Below are 24,455 nucleotides of genomic sequence, written 5' to 3'. Positions count from 1 at the left end.
CTTTAGATTGGTTTTAAAAAAAATACTATTTTTAAATTTGGTTGAAGTACTTTTTAAAAACTAAGTCATTTCTTTATTTCATAAAGACAATTAAGTAATTGTGTAACTCCAAAACAACTTTTAAAAACATCTCATGGCTAATTTATGAAAAAAGAGTGTTTATGAGCTTCCTAGAAACTAATCTAAACAAGGCCTAAATATCAAATTCAAATCTCAAAAGAAGCAATGGTGGTAACAGCTTCTGCGCACGCTACTGACTATATTGCACTTGTTACATTTATAAAAAAATAAAATAGAAAATTCAAATCTAAATTTATCAATAATAATCCAAATTATAATTAAAAAGTTCAAATATAAAATAGACAAAAGCCTCAATATATAAAAAAACATAATTCCGCATTCGTTTCTGGTGTAAAATGACAAAACCCTAAGCACCTATGAAAAAACCCTAAAGCACCTATGAAGAAAAAAAATGTACATTTATTGAGCAGTCTATGTCATAGACTCATATGTTGAAAATTTACACATTTGGGAAATTAAACCTATGAAAACTTAAGTTACAAAACCAAATCGATTTAACTCAGATATTTAAATAATTATATTCCAAAACAGAAACCCTTAAATACAAGAATGATATGATAAAAAAGAACACTAATCCATAGAAAAGGTATCAAGAAGTAGAAGAATACCATTATTACAGAGAACAGAAGAAAAAGAGAACCTTCACAAATCGAATGTAACATCTAATAGAACAATTAAGCAATAATTCGGGTATAAACAATTGCTGAAAAAAAAAAAGTTAACAACAGGGCTTACGGGGAATAATTCAGAAGTGGAAATCAGTTAAAACGTAAACATATAAATGCCTTATAGCTCCCCCAAAAACCCCCAACTCATTTATCACAAATTTAATGCAGGGGGACATTGCAGACAAGATGAAGCTGAAATCATTCAACAAAATAAAATTCACAAATATAACAACAAAATCCAATGATAAACATTAGAATTCGAGTTAAAAACATACACAGACACACAATAAAGAACATTCAGATGATATCCCCTTCTTATTTGATGTTGGCAAGAGCCATTTCAAGTGACTTGCAATCCACCAAATAAGCAAAGCCGTAAGCCATGTTTTTAAGTGTGGCCTCGTGCAACTCGTTGTTGCTGGTCGCTGTGGCATCTGTAGAGAAGAAAACCCTGAACCCTCTCACAAACGCCTCCCTCGCCGTCGTTTCGCAACACAAGTTCGTCATCACCCCACTCACAATCACCTCGTCCACCCCCATCTCCTTCAGAGTTTCCTCCAATCCAGTGCCTCTAAACGCGCTGTAGGTGTCCTTCTCGACGACGCGATCATCAGGTTGGCGGCCGGTGCCGGGGAGGAGTTCAGCGGCAGCAGTGCCGTCAAGGATGAGGTCGCCAGGCCACCACTCAGCGAGCATGGAGTGGTCAGCGGGGGAACGGTAGCGGTGGCGGGTGAAGAGGATGGGAATGGAGGCGGAACGGCAGAGATCGATCGTCGTGCGGAGGGATGGGAGGATGGGCGCTGCGATGGTGGCGAAGTGGTTCTGGATGTCGATAACGAGAAGCGCGGCCGAGGATGGGTTTGGATTTCGTCGCCGTGTTGCGTACTTGAGGTAGGACGCCATGGATGATGGGAGGAAGTTCCGTCAAAACCCAGACGAAATTGACCATAACACTTGAATGTTCTTCCCAAACCTAGAAATATTAATTTAGGAGATGACCCAGATCATCCGACCAGAATTTGCCCTTCATAGTGTGAGAAAAAAAATCCTGATCCGATACATTTGAATTTCAAGGACTTGTTATCCGAATTTAATCCGATTTTCAGTGTATTCTTTATATATATATATATATTAATAAATTTAAAATGATTAAAAAGTTAAAAAAAACCAAATTCATAATCTAATCTCTTTAAAGAGTTATATTTTAGTATATATAAACAATCTAAATCCCTAATCTAATCAATTTAAGATATATATCGCTACAAGAAAAAAATTGCTATTTACAACATATAAATTTGCGACACATAAAAATATCACAAATTTGCGATACAAATTACAATGATGTGCGACAAAAAAACCAATAACGTTGTAGAAAAAACCAAATTGTGTCGCAAACAAACAACCATCTTAAAGTGTCGTAAAATGTGTCGCAAAATTTTGTTTGTGACAGATTGCAACACATTATTTGCATCGATTGATTGGTGTTGCAAAATGTGTCACAAAGTTTAATAATATAAAATTATATCTGTCCCAGCCAAAAATGTGGGTTTTGATTTGTGGGTAATTGCAAGACAACTCATCCATAGATATTTATTTTCAATCTTCTAGCTTCACCTTTCTTCACTCCCTTCACAAGTTTTGACAAGTTTTTTAACAAATAAGCATGACTATTTGGTATTAGCCCTTTCAAAACTTTGTGCATGGTGATTTAAATTGGTACGCCTCTCTCTCCGTCTCACTCTTTTTAAATTGTATTTACAGTTTGATTTAGTATATTTAACAACTTTATATGATTATACTAGTTAATTTTCGTAAAAGAATTATAAGATTTTTTTCATTAATGCTTATTAAATACCACCAAGAATTGATTCAACTGACAGAAGTTTATATTAATAAGTAGTTTTGAGTTTGAATTGTTACATACACACGTTGGGCAAAAGGTCTACTCTTTATAAGCCTTTTTAATGTCACCATAAAATCAAGTCAAATATATATATATATATAATATTAAAATTTTATGACAATTTTCTTCCCACCCTTATTATTATTATTATTATTATTATTATTATTATTATTATTATTATTATTATTATTATTTGTATTTATATATTAATTAATCGTTCGTTAATCATTACTCTTATTTAATATTTCTACAACTTTTTTTTAATATTACCAATCAAATTAACGATATCATTATACACTCCGAATTTATTAATCCAATCTTATGAAATTATTTACTATAATTTAATAATTTTGCATTATTTAACTTTTTTTAGTAATTATCATTTTATTAAGTGATTTCACACTGTTAGCATCTTATAAATTATTTTAGAATATAATTTATTTTTAAAACATTATAAAATTGTTTACATAGTAAAATTAAAATACTTTATCTTGATTTTCATATGCACTCAAAACACAAAAAGGAATATAATTGGCAAATCGAAATAGAATCTTATCATAAAAATTACTTTTTCATTCATTTTAGTTCAAAACATGTGTATGCAATTATATTATCCAAACAATTTTATCGATAAAAATCCATTTTGTTACTAATTTTAATATAAAAAGTTTAAAATTATAAATTTTACTCAAACGTGTTATTAAAAGGCTCGGCTTTTTAAAAGAACTATTACATACACAATAATACATCTTTATCCCCTAAATAAAAATATTCACAATAAAAGTAAATCTAAACAGAATCTTATCATAAAAATTAAGTTTAAGGATACAAGAATCTTGTTAATTTATTTCGAGGTAAATGGAAATATTATGATTTTATTTCTCGCTTTAATTCTTTTACCTTTTAATTTTCTTAAGCTTTATAAAGTTTTATCTCAAAATTTCAGTATATTTTAAATTTATCTTTTAGTTTTTCTAATATTTGCAAAAATGACTTCATATTTTTTTCCGTAATTAAAATTAAAAAAAATTAAATTATTCATCTATTAGAACTTATAACAAAAATTTACAGTATAAAGAAATAATATAATTTTATATTATAACTAGAAAATTTAATTTAAATCAAGCTTTAAACAAAATTATTTAAATATTAACTTATTCTAAAATAGATTTTTTTAGCCTGGATATTATTTATTCAATCATCCAAAATGAAACATTTTATTATAAAATTTAAGTAGTTAAATTTGTTTATATAGACTTAACAAAAAAATCAATTAAAAAAAAGAATAATATAAAAAATATAGGAGGACCAAAATAAAAAAGTGTCACGGATTATGATGTGAAAAAAATAATAATAATTAAAATTTATAAAAAAAAGAGTGAGAATATAATAATAAAAAATATAAAAAAAAAGTAATGGATAAGAATGGATTTTGAAATAAAAGTTTGAAATTTGAAAAAAAATTTGAAAAAAGAAAAAAAATCTTTCGACCGGGGGTGTTGAGGATTTTCGGGGAAAAGACGAAAAAAAAGAGAAGAAAAAAAAAGGCAGAACATTTTGGAAGAAAAAAAAAGAGAGAGAATAGAGAAGAAGGAGCAAAAGAAAATAGAGACAAAACGAGGGAAGAAGACGAAGAGTGAAGGGAAAGACATCGGATAGAGGAGGAGATCTGATAGGTTTGAAAAGCTCAACAAGATCGAGAAACAATCATCTGGCTGAAGGGAGGCGGCATTGACAACTTAAAAAAAATCTTAGGTACTATTTAATAAAAAGCTATATGAGAATGCTTATCTATGTGAAAGCCCATAATGATTTAAAAAAAAAAAAACATACACGTATTTCATGCATGATGATTTTATCGCATTAAAATATATGCATGGTTTCTATGTATGGTGATTTCATTATAAAGTGACCTACATGCTTATTTTAGTACCCCATTAAACCCATCATGGAGGGAAATATACATGTATGACTGCACATGCACATATTTCAGTCTGCCAATGTTCCACTATCCTTCCTTATTTTATTGTTCACCCGATCATAAGGTTTTATGTTGCGTCCATGTTTGATGCGTGAGGATTGATAGAAAATGTTAGTAATTGATCGTTCTATCCAAGTTATTTAATTCATCCGTATTTTAGATGTGGGAAGGCAAAAATAGGCCAAAAAAAATGAAAAAAAGATGCTTGATAGAATCTCTTTGAAAAAATATTGTGTTGTTAAAAAAAAAGGAAAAAGGAAAAGAAGAGCTCATAGGAACATTTAGGGTTGTCTGCAAGCAATCAACTTAGAGGAAAAAAAAATGTGTACAGAAAAAGTTTGGGTTTATCTGTAATAAAAGTGGGGAAGTATAAAACACTAAATTTTGAGGGTTTAGTAGCAAAAATCCTCAGGTAAACGTGAAAATGGAAAAATTGGGGTCGATTTATGAAATTTGGCGTAAAAGAAAATTTAAAATTATGGGTTTATTTGCAAAATATGGTGCAATGTAAAAAAAAAAAGAGGTTAGAGGGTCTAGTTGCACAAATCCTTAAATTTGTAGGAATTCAGAGGGATAACGTGCAAAAATGTCATGAGGGGGTAGAATGCAAAAAAATAAAAATAAAAGAAGAAGAAAGGGATTCTAAAGAAAGTCGAGGACATTTTTGTACTTTTCATGAGTGATGAGTTTATTTGTGAGAAAAAGAAGAGATGAAAAATGAAGGATTAAGAAAAAAAAGAGAGAAGGAAAAAGTGAAGAAAGATGGAAAAATGAATGAAGGATGAGTGAAAAAGAGAGAAGGAAAAAAATGAAGAAAGATGAAAAAAATGAATGAAGAATAAGAAAAAAAAGAGAGAAAAAAAATGAAGGAAGAGAAAAAGAGAAGATATGAAAATGAATGATGGATGAATTGGGTAAGGGTATTTTGGTAATTTTTCTTGTAGGACTTCCTTTTGAAATTTTCATAAAATTCCTCTCATTCCACCTTGAAGCCTTGGTTTTTATTGGGATAACGAAGAATTTTTCATGATTTCTCTCATTCCACCTTGAAGCCTTGGCTTTTCTTGGGGTAACGAGGAATTTTTCATGATTTCTCTCATTCCACCTTGAAGCCTTGGTTTTCTTGGGGTAACGCGGAATTTTTTATAAATTTCTCTCATTCCACCTTGAAGCCTTGGCTTTTTAGGAGTAACGAGGAATTTTTCATGATTTCTCTCCTTTCACCTTGAAGCCTTGCCTTTCTTGGGGTAACGAGGAATTTTTCACGATTTCTCTCATTCCACCTTGAAGCCTTGACTTTCTTGGGGTAACGAGAAATTTTCTACGAAATTTCTCTCATTCCACCTTGAAGTCTTGACTTTCTTGGGGTAACGAGAAATTTTTCATAATTTCTCTAATTCCGAGAAATTTTTTTATAAGAAAAATCAAACCCTCTCTTCAAGCTCACTTTGATGTCTTTTTGACACTCATTGGAGTAAAAAGTGAAATGAAAAAGAAGAATGGAAAAAAATTCCTTGAAGTGAAAAAGAAAAAGAAATAAAAAAATGAAAAGTTTACAAAAATATCTCTTGTCAACACTCATTAAAAAAAGAGAAGAGTTGACTCTTGTTGGAAGAAAAAAAAAAAATCTTTTCTTGAAATGAATGGAAAGGTAAAAAATGAAAGTTTCATAAAAAAATGATGATGAATAAAAAAAATGAATGAATGAAAATTTTCACAAAAAGAAGAAAAAGAAGAAAAATGTCTCTCATCAACATTCATTGAAAAAGTTAAGTTGACAAAGATTTTCTTGAAACCCATTATGAGGTCTCTTTCAAAAAATGAATTTGAGATCTATATTAAAAGCAAGTCAAAATTATCAAGTTAATGCCCTAACTATGTTGAAGGTCACGACTTAAAAAGATAAAAAAAATCCAACGGTCAAGGCTCAAAATCATCGAAGAGTCAAGATTTAAATATCATATAAACGACAAATGCAACTCTAAAGTAACCAAGTAGGCAACATGCAACTCGTAAATGTAGAGTGGCCGCAACTTGGACTAAACTATGTGTCAAGACACAAACCCACATAAAAAAAAAAGAAATCGAGGAGAGCCACATCCACAAAGCCAAAAGGATCGTTCGACATACTTTTAGTGAAGGAGCTAAGCCCATCATTCAAGCATTTGAAGAGCATGATAGGAATAGCTCTTTTAAAAAAAAAAAATCTCTTGTTAAGCTCTCTTAGAGAATAGTTCTCTTACTTTTGTCTATGATCATGTGTTCACATGTATCTTTGAAATTAATAATAAAAAATTATTATGTTTACTCAGTTACTTCTCATTCACACTTGTTTCTTAATCGGAGGTTCCCATGACATTGTCTTGGGTAATTAATATTAGGGGCTTGCCCCTAATAGGAGTCATGAACCCGCAATCATCTGAAATATAAAAAAATTTAAAATTTGATTTGTGATCCATGCTTTTTAACCGGTCATACCCTAATCAAAGGCCGGGTGGAAAGAAGGAGCCCACAAAGTCTGGCACGCCCGATGGGGACAGACTTCTCCTCCCATCTTTGAAACAAAGTGTGAATGAGAAATTAAAAAAAAAAGTAGATAAAAAGAAACAAGAAGAATCATCTAGTGTTGTTAATGTGACGTTTTTCTTTTCAGGATTTCACAATGGCACCGACAAACAACGCCAACAATGCAACTGCATCATGCACCATTTTCCTTGGGGAAGGCACTCAGGTGAAGCTTCCCTATGCGTCCGTTTATACAGGCGTTGCTGGAGCTGAAATTAAATTTGGGACTGTCTCGGAGTACTTTAATTTTGTGCCAAGCCCACCATCATTACCAACTGGAGTCCATGTCCCATGTTTGCCATCAAGGGGACGACGGCCGAATGTTATACTGCCTGCTGAAATCAAGGAGGATGTCTCCACTGCTAGAATATCTGTTTTCAATAGACTCACTTTTCCAAAGAGAGTCGTGAATATTAACAAAGAAGGAGGTGAGGAGGAGCCTTCATTCACTATTACGGCTGAAGGAGAAAAGAGTGGTATCTTTAAGAAGCCCAAGGCTATCCCAACAAAATCCTTTATGATGGGGCGCCCAAGATTGACTAAGAGGAAGACACTCTCACCTATGGAGAAAGCGAGCTTTGTCTCATTCCAAGACTCAGGGAATGGTTCTACGAGTTCATTCACCAACTCTTTCACACCGTTGAGAATGGTGAAGGAGAACTCCACAACTGGTGAGCTTCGGTCTTCACAAAATAGCATGATGAAAGGGGGCAGGCCACCAAAGTTCCACCAGTCAAGGAGCACTCTTGCCAAGAATATATATAATAGCTACACCTCTTGCAGGAAGCTACAAACTGAAAAGATAACACCGAGGGAGCTTCTGTATTTGATAGGCTTGCCATACCGAAGAAGCAAACTTACAAGAAGACCATACCCTCTGCTCATCGTTCAAGGTTCCAGTGGATAAGGAAACCAGATGAAGAAATGGAGGATCTAGAAGTACACACTGTACGTGTGATTATTGAAGGGTCTGAACACCCACCTGAACCAGAGCGTCCCTTCACTAGGCTGAGAAAGAAGATAACAGTTGGTACAAGTAGTATGCAAGAAGAAGATCTTAATCAAGTATTACAAGAAAGGGCACAAGAAAGGGCAAAATCCTTCGCCCAAGCAGTTGGGTTTGAAACTCCTCCTAGGAGGAATAATGATTCCATTGAGGAAGAAGATGACAACCTTATTTTTACATCAAACAAAGATCCAGTGTTTGCAAGATTAAAGAAGCAATTAGATCAACGAGAGAAAGATCACATATCTATGATGCAGACTGTTGCGTCTTTAACTGGTGTGATCTCTCGTTTGAATGATTAGGTCCAGAATATGCTCCATGATAATTCAAGGGTTCATAGGCAAGCACCATCCGTACAAGTTATCCAAGAAGAAGAAGGTGATGAAGAAGAAGTTCTTGGGTTGCATGAACAAGCTGGAACATCGGCAGTGCCAGAGCCAATGATTTCTCGAGAAGAAATACAAAAGATAGTTGTAGCACAATTAAAACAAGCTAAGGGTGCTACACTAAAAAGTGATGGTGACAAGCCCTACTCAAGCTTTCATGATCAAGTGGCTTATCCTAAGGGGTACAATGTTCCCAAGTTCAAGCAGTTTAATGGCTTAGGGAATCCTGATCAACATTTAGCTCATTTCATAACAGCATGTGGGGACATAAGCAACAACCCATCTTTGTTGTTAAGACAATTTGCTGCTAGTTTAACTGGTGTGGCTTTTGAATGGTATACAAACCTACAACTTGAATCCATTCAGACATGGCAACAGATGAAGGAATCCTTTAGGGCCCGATTTGGCAGAGTTACTGATAAAATCACTATAGCTGATTTGGCTAACACAATGCAGAACAAGGATGAGAAGGTCATAGATTATGTGATGAGATGACGCAACTTGAGCATCAAGTATGAGCATCCACTTGATCAGATGCAAGCAGTGGGGCTATTGGTGGGGAATATTGATAATTGGATGGCTCTATTTCTCAGCTCATCCGATATTCATACCTTCTAAGACTTAATCTCTCAAGTCAAAAAATTAGAAAGAACTAGTCCAAGGGTAGTATCTACAATGCAACCCACCAAAGTAGACAAAGAAAAGACAAGAAAACCAGAAGGTGTTAAGCATGTGGCCTTTGCAACTGATAAAGTAAAGGAGGGCACTGACTATGAGGAAACCTTTTCTCCAGTAGCTATGATCAAATCCATCAGAATTTTGCTTGCGATAGCCACATACCTAGATTACGAGATTTGGCAGATGGATGTCAAGACTGCGTTCCTAAATGGATACTTCGAGGAGGAAATCTACATGGAGTAGCCCAAGGGTTTTGTATCTGAGGCTAACTCTCATAAGGTGTGTAAGCTTAATAGGTCTATTTATGGACTTAAACAGGCCTCTCGCAGTTGGAATCTTCGTTTTGATGAAGTTGTTAAAACTTTTGGCTTCATAAAGAATGAAGATGAACCGTGTGTCTATAAGAAGGTTAGTGGGAGCAAGATATCATTCTTGGTATTGTATGTAGATGATATTCTGCTTATTGGGAATGATATAGGCATGTTAACTTCAGTCAAATCTTGGTTTTCAAGCACATTCTCCATGAAAGACTTGGGAGAAGCCACATATATCCTTGGAATTCGCATCTACCGGGATAGAGTGAATAGAAAGATGGGGCTTTCCCAAGCCCTTTACTTAGAGAAAGTCTTGAAACGATTCGGGATGGAAAACTCTAAGAAAGGACTTCTACCTGTGAGGCATGGAGTTCATCTCTCCAAGTCTATGAGTCCTCAGGATGAGGAGGAAAGAAAAGAGATGAGTATGATACCCTATGCCTCTGCAGTGGGTAGTTTGATGTATGCCATGCTGTGTACAAGACCGGATATTGCGTACGCTGTCAACGTTGTAAGTCGGTTCCAGGCTAACCCAGGGAAGAAGCATTGGATAGCTGTGAAGTGTATTCTAAAGTACTTGAGAAGGACTAAAGATATGCTTCTGATTTATGGAAATGGAGAGTTAAGAGTGGATGGTTACACGATTCGGACTTCCGATCGATGTTGATGATCGGAAATCCACTTCAGGGTTTGTATTCACTCTTAATGGTGGAGCAGTAAGCTGGAAGAGTTCAAAGCAAGGCACCACTGCATACTCCACCATCGAGGTCGAATATGTGGTCGCTCGGAGGTCGCGAAGAAGTCGTTTGGATTAAGAGTTCTTGACGTAACTTCGGGTAGTTCAAGTGTGAAGCTCCCATTATCACTTTATTGTGACAACAATGGAGCAATAGCACAAGCCAAGGAACCAAGGTCTCACAGCAAATCCAAACATATTGAACGGCGGTACCACATCATTCGAGAGATCGTTGGAAGAGGCGACATAGCCATGCAGAAAATAGCCTCAGCAGATAACTTAGCTGACCCACTCACCAAGCCACTATCACAAGCCGTGCTAGATCGACATCTTGAGAAGATGGGTGTAAGATACCATATTGGTTGGCATTGAGTACAAGTGGGAGATTGAAGGATTATGCCCTCGAATGCCAACGAGGATACTTGTATTAAGGTATTTCATTTGTATTATACATTCTTATTTAGTAGGCATTTATTTTGATGTTCATATAAATCTTGTGATGGCATTATAATTAGTTTTGAATATCATAGTCCATGTGTATTAAGTTAAAACTTCTACTCTTTGTGGAATAAAGAGGAAAGCACTAGAAGGGTTTGGTACTTATACACTTAAATAGTTCGCAAACTGGAGAACCTTTAATTGGGCATTAAAGGTTCATAAGGATTTGTATGACATACACTTTGACAAAGAGTGCTAGTTGAACACTATGGAATAGTGGGAGCATATGCCATAAATGCATCATTGGGAATTGGTGTATTCGAACATGACTCGCAATAATCCAATCACATGGGTTTTACTCTTTGACAGTCAATGATTGGGATTATTGGTTATGATCATATGAGTGGACCTTAGACCTGAGGTATCATGATCACAATGTACTTGTGACGTCTAGTCTGTTACTAGAGTTGTTAGGCTCAGTTCACCTTTTGGTAGGACCGACCTCGAAGTGCGACTATGTCGGGCAGGTAGCAGTTGTGAGTGATCACCAAAAAGGAATTCGTTCTCTCGGAAGTAAACGGGTCAGTATCCTATGCGACTATAAGTATGTGAGATTAGAAGACCTTGGTCAAGGCAGTCAAACTAATCGTGTGGGACACAAAGGGTAGTTTGGTAATCTCACCCTACTATAGTTATTTGCATGTGATCGAGTTCAGTGAGTTTGACAATTACCATGGCTCTCACTCGGTTGGGATACAAGAACGAAAGGTTTATACACATATGGTAATCATAATCGGAAAGGTTCGTAATGATCTATTCATTCGTGTTCAATTGGGCTACTACATGGGGCCACGGGGCTGGCTAGGTGTCACCCACGTCCTTTGGTATCCTCCCATTGCCAATCGGAATGAACCTAGGGAGTCACGCTTAAAGGGATAAAGAATCAGTCTCGTTTTGAGTACATGGGTAAAATTGTCAATTTATAATTTTACTTCATGGGATGAGTGAAATTGTAAATTAGTCTAGGGTTTTTATCTTAAGTTTAAATTTTGATTTAAATTCGATGGAGTCGAATGGATAATCAAAATTATGAGGACTCAAAGATAAAAGTGATTTTAGTTAGATTATGACTCATATTTCTAATAGAACTTCTATGGTAATGTTTATCATATTATGAAGGTTCATATTTAGAATAGAACTTCATAATTGAATGATGTTTATCATATTATGAAGGTTCATATTTCGAATAAAACTCATAATTGAATAATGTTTATCATGTTTTATGAAGTTTCTATAAATATGACTCCTCTCCAATTATAGATTTAACTCAATTAATTCTCTAGTGAGAAAATCCCCTAGCTCTCTCTTCCTCTCTAACCCTAGCCGCTATTTGGAGAAGAAGAGGAGATTGTCTCTTAATTCCGGCGTGTGATCTAGAGGCGTGGAACTTTCATTCGGCGCTAGGAGATCTACGACAATCCGAGAGATAAGTTCAACGCATCAAAAGAAAGAAAATCATTAAGAGGTAATTTTCTAGGCCTTTTTAATTAAATTACGGTGCTCATTAAAATAATTAGAATATATATCGCAAATATATTATTGCTTCCGCATGCCCTTTTAATGTTATTTGATTTTTGCGATATTACCTAACACAACCAACAGAGCACACCAACTATGTGTCAGTTGCACTACAAGAAGAAACTTTGTGGGGGCAAGATGCAGGAGGCATATCAGAAGGCATGCAAGCTGAAGGAGAATTTCAAGTTCCCAAGGAGCCTGCTCCTCTTGGAGTTCCGGAAGGCTTATGGGAAATTTTCATCTCAAAGAAATCAAGAAAAATGTTAAAGAAGTTAGGAGAGCTTCCTGGTATCAAGTGGCGGAGAGCTCAAGAACCCGATGAGAAGCCCAAGCAAAAAGCTAAGAAGAATAAAAAGATCAAGAACAAGAAAAAGAAACAAAAGCAAGTGAGACCTGCTGAATTCCATTATAAGAAGTCAATTATTGAGGAATATATTGACTCCTTGGAAGATTATCAACAAAAGTAGAGAGCCATAATTACATTAGGTGATTATTTCCCTGATGAGGTTAAGGAGCTACTCTCAGACTTGGACGAGTCTCAAGATGAAGAGCCCATGGTTGAGACTTGTCGAGTTATTACCATATGTGAAGAAGAAGCATGGGATGATGTTGATGATGAAGATGAACTTGAGCTTTGCTATCCAGATGAGGATGATTCTGTACCTGAGCAGTTATATGATCGATGTGGGAGACCATATGTGAGTAAAAAGCAGAAAAAGAAACAATCTTTTAAGGAAAGGGTTCAAATAGCGAATGCGAGGTTGTAGGAAGCTTCAACACAATCTTATCAAGCAAACCAGCATTATCCAAAGGAGAAATCAAGAAGAGCACCTAAATATAAAATACTTATAAAGGTGATGCCATATGAAGAGATTCCATCCTTCATCAAAGAGGTGACATATGACCTCACTCATCGAAAGCCACATTTTCCAGATAGTGATGCCCCTTGGAATGAGTTTGGGATCATAGCCCCTGTGAATTTTTTTTTTTGTCAAGAGGAGACACATCCTCAACATAGTGAAGATCAAAGAGTTGACATGGAGGAAGGAAGAACACCTCATCGTCTAAGTAATGCAAGAGATGGGAACTTGTCCATAAGAAGAGACAAAATTCAAGAATTGTTTCAGAAGGCGGTGGAGGAAGGGGTATTGCTTCTAAAGAAGAGAAGGGATGCTACAACAAATATGAAAAATTATCCTGAGTATTGTCCTTTTCATCATTTGATAGGGCATGCACTGGAAGATTGTAATGGTTTCGAGAGCTGGTTACATAAAGTACTCAAGTCAGGTGTCATAAACCTACCTGAGGAGTATTTTAAGATGTCAGGTATATGTTATGCCTTGACAATCAAAGAAAGGCATGATAATAGGTGCACCCGCCAAGATGAGGAAGAAGAGCCTCGAATGATTAATAACGTGTGAAAGCTTCTTGAGCAAGCACGTGTCACTAAAGATAAAGGGAAAGAGAAGGTGATTGACGTAAATGAAGACATTGTGCAACCACGCAAAACTTCTACTTAGAAGACACAAGATTATAATATTACTGCCCACTTGAAGAAGATTCCAGCTCAACTAAGTGTTTTTGACGTGTTGATGATGTCACAGGAGCTCAGAGACACATTGATCCATGTCTTACAAAACCCAGAAGAGTATCAAGCTTATTTTGCTGAAGCTCATATGACAGAAGCTCTCTACGTATTTGGTTCTCCGGCAATTAATTTCTGAGAGAAGGACTTGTTGTTGGGGACAAGGAAGCATAATAGACCCTTATATATTACTGGGTCATGTGATGGGACAAGGGTTAATTGAATCCTCATTAATCCAGACTCATCAGTAAATCTGATGACATTAAAGACTTTGCATGCCCTGGCGTTGGAGACATATGATAAGTGCTTGAGTAGACATATTTTTATATATGTTTTATATGCATTGAGCATCATTTTTACTGTGGTTTATGTCTCATATTGTGTATTTGGTGTTCTTTTATGCATATAGGTTGTGAATGCCTTGAAGAGTAAAAAGGAAGCAAAGATAGGCTATAAAGACACAATGTTGGGAGTTCTTGTTTAATTCAAGGACCAAGACACGAGAGCAGTTTATAAACGTGGAGATGTGTGCCAACTTCCAAGAAGATTCAAGTCAATTCACTATTTGGAAGGGCACAAAGGCAGCCACATCTTCATATTCCTTCTCTTTGTGAAGATTGCAAGACCTCTCAAAGATACGTCGATGAAGAAAAGTTTTATAGCCTACCACATGGACGTGTGCCCGGACATGTGGGCTCAAGAGAAGAGTGTTTGGACCGCGTTTCGTGAAAAGTACTGTAGAAATCTTACTATAGCAACTTCACTGTAGCAGTACTGTAGTAAAATTACTGTTCACGCGGCCGCGTGGAAATTCCGCGCGCCCGCGTGGAAATTCTTGCAGCCCACGCGGGCGCGTGGAAAATCCACACGGGCGCGTGAGGGCACGTGATAGACGCGATCTAAGGACTATAAATAGCCGTTTTGCCCTATTCTTTATCATCTTTTGTGCGGCTCTTGAGGGGTGAGACGGCTAGGGTTTGGAGAGAAGGTCTTTGCGGCTTTTGGAGGCGCTCGTCACCAACTTTGATTGATTCCTCCTCCGTCATAGCATCAAGGAAGCCACCGGTGAACCTAGCTCGGAGTGGGTCCTTCAAGACGTCGAAGCTCTCCATCAAGGCCATCGACTCATATATAAGGGGGTTTATTTCTATGGTTTTTAATGTACTTTCATTCATTGATGGTGTGTTTTTGTATGTTGCTCCATGGAGAGCTAAAACCCTAGAGGGTATTTGGGCTTGTGAACCCTAGGATTCTCATCTTTTTGTGGATTTGCTTAGTGTTTCTATTTAATCCGAGTTTGATTAAGTTTTTAATCTTGTATTCTCATTGCTTGCTTGTTTAATTAATCCTTGTGGTTGATTGGATTTGCATGATTTGTTACTTTGATGTGAGACAGGTCTCCATTAGAGTTAGAACTTCAAGGTTAAAGAGGGTTGAGAGGGTGAGTCATGAGATAGTGGAGTGTCCCCTCTCCCTTCCGATTGAGTGTATTCTATCTCCGTTCCTTAAGCTCTATGCAACCATATTTGGTGTGAGGCGTGAGATTGAGAGATTTCTCCGCCGGGACCTTGTAGGGGGTTAGGATCCTTCACCGGGAATTAGGGTTGGATCAATCTTTAGGAATCGGATACAACTCTTGAAATCCCTAGAGTGCTTAGCAGTCATATGTGGTGTGAGGTGTTGAGATTGAGCGATTTCTCCACCGGGACCTCGTAGGGGACTAGTATCGGTGATCGGGAGGCCGGATCCGATTATATTTGGATTTCCGCGACTTAACTTACTCATCATAGAAACACTTTGCTTATTCGGTACCTAATACCTGAATCCTAGGGTGAGCATTGCCCGAATACCCCACTTTTACTGATTGAGATCTCCATCCATTTAACCCTTGCATATTTGTCTCCGGTATTCATTTCTTCGCACATTAGATCACCACACCTTTCCATTTATTATTAGGTTAGAAAGCAGAGAAGAAGTTAGTACTAGTAGCCCTGTTCACTGTGGATTCGACTACCCACTGACCGGGGTAATTATTACTTCGACACCCGTGCACTTGCGGTTTACACGCATATTCGGACGCGTGTCAACATATCACCTATCAGCTGAAAAGATTGTTGTCAAAGGTTTTAACCAGCATAGTCAAAAAACCCTTGGGTCAATTACTCTCCCTTTTAAGATTGGGAAGCTGATATCAGATGTGAAGTTTCATGTTATCAACACTGATGCTTCGTATAGAGCATTGTTGGGAAAACCGTGGCTACACGGAAATTATGTGGTTCCTTCCACTTTGCATCAATGTTTGAAGTATATGAAGGATGATAATGTATACCGCATAGATGGGGAGATTCAACCATTTGGTGTGCATGAAATCAACTATGAGGATGCAAGGTATTTTGTGGATACACCAAAAGGGGGCAAGTTTTCTGCAGCGAAAGATGATGCTCTCATGAAAGTTACTAAAACTACCAAGCTCACTCAGAAGAAGGTTTCATTTCTGCCTTTGAAACCACACTTTGGAAGTGACATAGAGTCTTCCGAAGAAGAAAAAGATCATGAAGACACACAAATCGCTCACTCAACTGCTTGTCGTCACAAGAGAAGCCGGCATTTTGGAAGTGATGGTTCTGACGGAGAAGAAATTTCATTCCTACCAATTAAAAAAGAAGAAGACGATGATGAATTTCCGGTTGAAAGCTCTCTTCATGTTACGAGAATACCGGAGGGCCTTTACAAAGCTCTGGATGAGTTGCATGTTAACTCGGTAGAACGGCTCATCACCTTCTATGTACCTTCTCGCCATCAAGAGGAGAGGGATTCTTTTCTACAAGTCTAATCCCAATAAATCTGATGATGAAGATATTTTGATGAGCAATCTGATAGAAGATGAAGAACCTTGGCCTTTGAGGATTCCAAACTACTATCCTCCTAAGGTAAGAAAGTTGATAAAACAAGCTGGAGTTAGTTTGAAGCATTCAACAGACAGGCATATTCTCTTTGAGAGGCTTTGGCATCCTTTCAAAATTGCTATGCAAGGCCAAGGCTTGAGCAAGAGGGGTCTTGGGTTTCAAGATGAGCAAGTATGTGAATGTCGCATGGTGTCAGCTATTGAAGGGTCGGGTACAAGAGATGAAGATCCAGCTGAAGAAGTATCAAATGATCACTTCGTAAAAGATATAAAATTGAAGGATGCGCCCCCTGAGCTTGAAGATGGAGGGCAAGCTACAATTGATGAGTTGGTAGAAATCAACTTGGGAAGTGAGGACAATCCTAAACCCACTTTCTTTAGTGCACAATTAGCTCAAGAAGAGAAAGAAGCTATTCAAAGCATTCTTGTGGAGTATATTGACTGTTTCGCATGGAGCTATAAGGAGATGCCAGGGCTTGACAGAGAAGTAGCAGTGCATAAGCTCGCCATTGACCCAAATTTTCCACCAGTAAAACAAGAACTAAGAAAGATGAAGTTTGATCTGGAGGAGAGCGTCATTGAAGAAACCAAGAAACTAATTGAAGCTGGTTTCATAAGGGAGGAAAAGTACCCTAATTGGATTGCCAACATAGTGCCTGTCAAGAAGAAGAATGGGCAAATCAGAATATGTGTGGACTTCAGGGACTTCAACAAAGCATGTCCCAAAGATGATTTTCCACTACCTGTTATGGAGATCATGATTGATAACACTTCCTCTTATGAGACGTTTTCTTTCATGGATGGTTTCTCTGGGTACAACCAAATCAAGATGGACCCAGAGGATGAAAAGCATACTGCGTTCCGGACACCAATAGGCATTTACTGCTACAAAGTTATGCCGTTTGGACTAAAGAATACAGGGGCAGCATATCAAAGAGCCATGACAAAAATTTTTGATGATTTGATTCACCAGGTCGTGGAGTGCTATGTAGACGATTTGGTGGTGAAGACACAATCAAGAGATCGACACCTCAATGACTTGAGAACGGTGTTTGATCGAATTAGAAAATATAACTTGAAGATGAACCCTATGAAATGTGCATTTGGGGTATTGTCTGGAAAATTCCTTGGATTCATCGTGAGGCACCGAGGAATAGAGATTGATCCCTCCAAAATTAAGGCAATCATAGAAATGCCACCTCCAAAGACATTGAAGCAGCTAAGGTCCTTTCAAGGGTATCTTGCATACATTCGAAGGTTCATTGCCAATCTTTCAGGCAGGTGTAAGCCATTCTCAAAGTTGGTGAAAAAGGATGCTCCTTTTAAGTGGGGCAATGAATGCCAAACTGCTTTTGAAGAAATCAAGCGCTACTTACTGAATCCCCTAGTGTTAGCAGCACTAATTGCAGGAAAGCCATTGATCTTATACACAACAGCCTTAGATGGATCCCTTGGAGCTCTACTAGCCTAAGAGAATGAAGAAGGGAAGGAGAATGCCCTATACTACCTTAGTAGAATGTTGGTGGGTGCTGAAAACAAATATACACCAATAGAGAAGCACTGTCTCTCCTTGGTGTTTGCAGTAAAGAAGCTTCGGCATTATTTACTCTCACATAAAGTTATTCTTATCTCAAGAATAGACCCACTCAAGTACTTAATGACCAGACCACTACTTATTGGAAGATTAGCGAAATGGGCATTGATACTCATGGAGTTTGACATAACTTATACTCCACAAAAAGCAATCAAAGGTCAAGCATTGGCAGATTTTCTTGCGGTGCATCCTTTGCCTGATAAATCTCCCTTGAGATGTGATCTCCCTGATGAAGAGACTTTGGCAATTAAAGAGGGAAAACAATGTTGGCAGATGTACTTCGATGAAGCTTCTTCGATACAACCAGCGATTAGACCCAAAATTCCTCAAGATAGAGCTGTTATTGGACTTATCTTCATTTCTCCTGATGGTGGGATCCTAAAATACTCTCTTTCTTTGTCGAAGCCATGTACTAACAATGAAGCAGAATATAAAACTCTTATTGTTGGATTGGAGCTAGCAGTTAATATGGGGGGTTCAAAGCTTGCATATATATGGCAATTCACAACTCATTATAAATCAAGTTGAAGGAAGTTTCAAGACTCATAAGCAAGAACTCTTTCAGTATCATCAGAGAGTTATTGAACTATTGAAGCAAATTCCTGATGTTAAGCTGGAGAGAGTTTCCAGGTCGATTAATGGAAAAGCAGATAGTTTAGCCAAATTGGCAAAAGAGTTGGTTGATCCAGATCAAGAGGAGATCCAAGTTACCATTCGAAACAGGCGAGTATTGAGTTCATGCTTTGATAAAGAATTAGACAACAAGAAGCTCAGAAAAGAAAAAAGTTCTGACAATGGCTGAAGATGATTGGAGAGAGCCTTTCATTAAATACTTGAAGTATGGCAAACTCCCAGATGAAAAGTCTCGAGCTACGCAATTAAAGAAAAGGGCGATGAGGTTTACCCTTGTTAATGATGTTCTCTATCGAAGATCATATGATCAACTCCTGCTAAGATGTCTCTCGAAGGAGTCTGAAGAAGTTATGCATGAAGTCCATTCTGGTATTTGTAGAGCTCACCAGTCAGGACCGAAGATGCGTTTGAAGATCAAGCATATTGGATACTATGGCTAAGCATGATTAAAGATTGCCTACAATATGCAAGATGGTGTAAATTGTGCCAAGCTCATGGGGATTTCATCCATCAACATCCCAATCCTTTACACCCTACAATCTCTTCATGGCCTTTCGAGATGTGGGGGACTGATGTGATAGGCCCTATTGAGCCTCCATCGTCAAGAGGGTATCGCTTTATATTAGCTGCCACTGATTATTTTTCACGATGGGCGGAAGCCGTTCCTTTAAAGGAAGTAAAGGCGGAGAATATCATCAAATTCTTCAAAGACCATGTGCTATATAAATTTGGAACACCTCGAAGGATCATCTCTGACAACAGGCGAGCATTCAAAAGTTTCAAGGTTAGAAGGTTTGCTCAGCATCATAAAATAGATTGGAGGTATTCCTCTATCTATAATGCTAGAGAAAATGGTCTTGCAGAAGCATTCAATAAAACATTATCCAAATTGTTGAAGAAAGCAGTTTCGAAAAGTCAAAGGGATTGGCACGAAAGGCTTCCTGAAGTTTTATGGGCATACCGGACAACATATCGAACACCAACTCAATCAACACCATACTCATTGGTTTTTGGTATAGAAGCTATCCTGCCACTTGAAGTTCAGATTTCTAAGGATTGCTTTACAAAATGAACTCACAAATGAAGATAGAGTCGCTTGCGTTTGGATGAACTTGATGCTTTGGATGAAAGAAGGTTAGAAACCCAACAGAATCTTGAAGTCTACAAAGCAAGGATGGCTCGAGCTTACAATAAGATGGCTCGCATTCAAACTTTCGAGAAAGGGGAGATGGTATGGGTGTTAAGAAGACCGATCATCACCAACAAGCATGCTGGGGGCAAGTTCAAGTCAAATTGGGAAGGCCCGTACATCATAGAGGTTGTCTACCAAGGTGGAGCTTATCAGCTAGTTGACACCGATGGAAGGAGACCTATGCCACCCATCAATGCACGTTTTTTGAAAAAATATTATCCATGATGTACATGTAATGCATGATATGGAAATGCTGAGAAAAAAAAGAAGAAAAACAAAACAAACAAAAATAAAACAAAATAAAACAAGCAAAAGCAAAAAAAAAAATCCAAAAAAAAATTTCCAAAAAAAAGAAAGAAAGAAAAAGAAAATAAAACAAAACAAGAAAAAAAAATTAAGAAAGAAAAAGGAAAGAACTTGTGTTTGCCTATGACAGAATGTCCAGTGCTCTTGTTTGAGCAGGTTGGTCAGGCATGGTATATGCTTCTTGAGGCAAATTACGAGTTCTATTATCTTGTTTCTCTTTTTCATTTGAATAAAAGCACATTGTAGAAGGAAAATTTGTGTTTGTCTATGATGGAACGTCCAGTGCTCTTGTTTGAGCAAGATTGGTCAAGCGTGATAGATGCTTCTTGAGGCAAAACATAAATTCTATCATGTTGTTTTCTTTATCAAGTTGAATAAAGATATGATTCTATGAATTTTGAAATGATTTTTGCAAGTCTTATATAAAGGCTATAAGATCAAGTAAAAAAAAAAGAAGAAAGGAAAACAAAAAAACAAAAACAAAAAAACAGAAAGAAAGAAAAACACACACAATCAAGGAAATGAGGGATTTTGGTAGGCAAAAAAAAAATCTACAGTTTTTCGTACAAATGTTGTTTTGATCAAGTAGCTCATTGGGTATCCAGATCAACTCTGATCGTCATGAAATTTTAACTATAATATAAACACATGACATTAGTCAATGTGAACGGTTGAAATTAAATTTAGAGTTCTGATGATTTTTAAAGAATTCTATACTTCAAGCTAAGATTCAGAAAACTTATTTTCAAATGACCAGAGTTGATCAAAATCGGACTATGATAATTTCTCTGATTAATCTAAAAATTTTATTGAAGCTTTGAGACATCATGATGTTTCATGTGAACGGTTATGATTATATTTTAAGTTCGGAAAATTTCAAAACAAATTCGTGACTCTACAGTGAAATCCATTGATAATCATCATGGAAATTACTTGTAATCAAGTTGATGATCGAATGGTTAAATATTTTGAGATATTTTTGGAAATATTTGTACATGTTCATAACGTTATCATTTTCAATATGGACGGTGGAGATAAATTTTAGAATTCATTTTACTTCCTACAAAAAATCCATGAGTTTAAATCAGATTTTATTAAGTATGGTGGTCTCCATTATTGATTTTTAAGTTGATGAGTAGATGGTTGGAAGGAAAAAATCACCTCAAGTTTTTAAACAAATTACAAATCTTCTGGTCGCTCGCTCGTACCTTCCTCCCACAATTATTGTGTGTTAGGAAGTTACGAGAGGGGCATTTGTTTATATAGACTTTACAAAAAAAAATCAATTAAAAAAAAGAATCAAATAAAAAATATAGGAGGACCAAAATAAAAAAGTGTCACGGATTATGATGTGAAAAAAAAATAATTAAAATTTATAAAAAAAAAGAGTGAGAATATAATAATAATAAAATATAAAAAAAAGGGAGTGGATAAGACTGGATTTTGAAATAAAAGTTTGAATTTGAAAAAAATTTGAAAAAAGAAAAAAATCTCTCGTATGACGGCGTGTGTTGAGGATTTTCGGGGAACAGAAGGAAAAAAGACGAAAAAAAGAGAAGAAAAAAAGAATAAAGAAAAGACAGAGAGCATTTTGGAAGAAAAAAAGAGAGAATAGAAAGGAAGAAGGAGAAAAAGAAAATAGAGACAAAACGAGGGAAGAAGACGAAGAGTGAAGGGAAAGACATCGGATAGACGAGGAGATCTGATAGGTTTGAAAAGCTCAACAAGATCGAGAAACAATCATCGGGTTGACGGGAGGCGGCATTGACAATTTAAAAAAAATCTTAGGTATTATTTAATAAAAAGTTATATGAGAATGCTTATCTATGTGAAAGCCCATAATGATTTAAAAAAAAAAACATGCACGTATTTCATGCATGATCATTTTATCGCATTAAAATATTTGCATGGTTTCTATGTATGGTGATTTCATTACAAAGAGACCTACATGCTTATTTTAGTACCCCATTAAACCTATCGTGGAGGGAAATATACATGTATGACTGCACATGCACATCTTTCTGTCTGCATGCCCATGTTCCACTATCCTTCCTTATTTTATTGTTCACCTGATCATAAGGTTTTATGTTGCGTCCATGTTTGATGCGTGAGGATTGATAGAAAATGTTAGTAATTGATCGTTCTATCCAAGTTATTTAATTCATTCGTATTTTAGATGTGGGAAGGCAAAAATAGGCGAAAAAATGAAAAAAGATGCTTGATAGAATCTCTTTGAAAAAATATTGTGTTGTTAAAAAAAAAAGGAAAAAGGAAAAGAAGAGCTCATAGGAATATTGAGGGTTGTCTGCAATCAACGTAGAGCAAAAAAAAAAAAGTGTACAGAAGGTTTGGGTTTATCTGTAATAAAAGTGGGGAAATATAAAACACTAAGGGAGTGTTTGGTTGTCAGGAGTGAATTGGGGGAGGAGTGGAATAGGAGTGAGATGAGGGGGAGTGGAGTAGGAGTGAGAATGAAGAATGTGTTTGGTTGATAAGTATTGGAGAGTATAATTTATTGGGAATGGAAAAAATAAAGAAGGTAAATATGATAAGATGACATTTATGCCCTTTATTCAAATGAATATTATGTAAATTAAAAAAAATAAATTAATTGTTATAAATAAATATTTCAATTTTTTTGTTAATATAATTAGTAATTAATTAACTATATCAAATTGATAATTAATTATATATTTTTTTAAACAATTAATTACTAATTAATTAACTATAATAAATAATTAATTAATGAAGAAATATAATTAATTAATTATTATAAAATAAATATTTAACTATAATTATTAGTTATTATTATTTTATTTTAATTATTAATTATTATTAAATTATCAACTTAATTATTATATTTAATTAAATTATTATTATTTAATTAATAATTATTGTTAAAATTAATTAATTAAATATTATTTAAATTAAATTATTATTTAATTAATAAATAAAAAGGGCAAATTGGTCATTCTCCCCAAGGAGTGAGTGGGAGTGGGGAGTGAGCAATCCCCCCATTTTGGGGGGATTGCTCACTCCCCACTCCCTCTCACTCCTCATCCACTCCTCTCTCACTCCCACTCATGACCATCCAAACAAAGGCTTGGATTCACTCCCCTCCCACTCCTACCACAATCATGTGAACCAAACACTCTCTAAATTTTGAGGGTTTAGTAGCAAAAATCCTCAGGTAAACGTGAAAATGGAAAAATTGGGGTCGATTTGTGAAATTTGGCATAAAAAAAAAATTTAAAATTATGGGTTTATTTGCAAAATATGGTGCAATGTAAACTTCAATCGAGGTGTTTTCATGTGATGCCAAACGATGGGGCGGGGGCACCGTGCCGGATGCCACCGTCGCCCGGACGGAGCCGGCGGCGCCGGCGCGACGTCACATGACGGGACGGGTGCGCTACGTGCCATCTCCCGATCCACTCGTGCGTTTTTGGTGAAACTTCACCCCTTGGGGTTTTTTATGATGAAAAATCCATCTGCGATGGTCCCGCGGCGAGATTCCAAAGTCGACCGACCGGTCGTCCCAACGGCGACGCATACTCCCCCGATCGAACATTGGCTACGATCATACAAAATTTGTGAAACTTTGCCCGAGGTGTTTTCATGTGATGCCAAATGATGGGGTGGGTGCGCCAGGCCGGGCGCGCTAAGTGCCATCTCCCGATCCACTCGTGCGTTTTTGGTGAAACTTCACCCCTTGCAGTTTTTTATGATGACAAATCCATCAGCGATGGTCTTGCAGCAAGATTCCAAAGTCGACCAAATGGAAAAATTGGGGTCGATTTGTGAAATTTGGCATAAAAAAAATTTAAAATTATGGGTTTATTTGCAAAATATGGTGCAATGTAAAAAAAAGAGGTTAGAGGGTCTAGTTGCATAAATCCTTAAATT

The 24,455-nt window shown here is 36.4% G+C and overlaps 2 protein-coding genes across 2 annotated transcripts; one reads left to right on the top strand and one right to left on the bottom strand.

Annotated features, from left to right (window-relative positions):
* Positions 1-942: 942 nt before the first annotated feature.
* LOC120267488 (nicotinamidase 2-like) lies at positions 943-1,811 on the bottom strand. The gene has a single exon (XM_039275162.1). It carries the CDS (start codon positions 1,650-1,652, stop codon positions 1,065-1,067), a length of 588 nt encoding a protein of 195 aa, XP_039131096.1. The 5' UTR covers positions 1,653-1,811; the 3' UTR covers positions 943-1,064.
* Positions 1,812-8,122: 6,311 nt separating this feature from the next.
* Positions 8,123-9,085, top strand: LOC120267304. Its single transcript, XM_039274965.1, has 2 exons — positions 8,123-8,464; positions 8,507-9,085. The coding sequence occupies exons 1-2, from the start codon at positions 8,123-8,125 to the stop codon at positions 9,083-9,085; spliced, it is 921 nt and encodes a 306-aa protein (XP_039130899.1).
* Positions 9,086-24,455: the final 15,370 nt, after the last annotated feature.

This window comes from Dioscorea cayenensis, chromosome 8 (genome assembly GCF_009730915.1).
Source record: "Dioscorea cayenensis subsp. rotundata cultivar TDr96_F1 chromosome 8, TDr96_F1_v2_PseudoChromosome.rev07_lg8_w22 25.fasta, whole genome shotgun sequence".
Taxonomy (NCBI): domain Eukaryota; kingdom Viridiplantae; phylum Streptophyta; class Magnoliopsida; order Dioscoreales; family Dioscoreaceae; genus Dioscorea; species Dioscorea cayenensis.
Note: the sequence above shows the minus strand (reverse complement) of the source record. Positions and strands in the feature narration are given on the sequence as shown.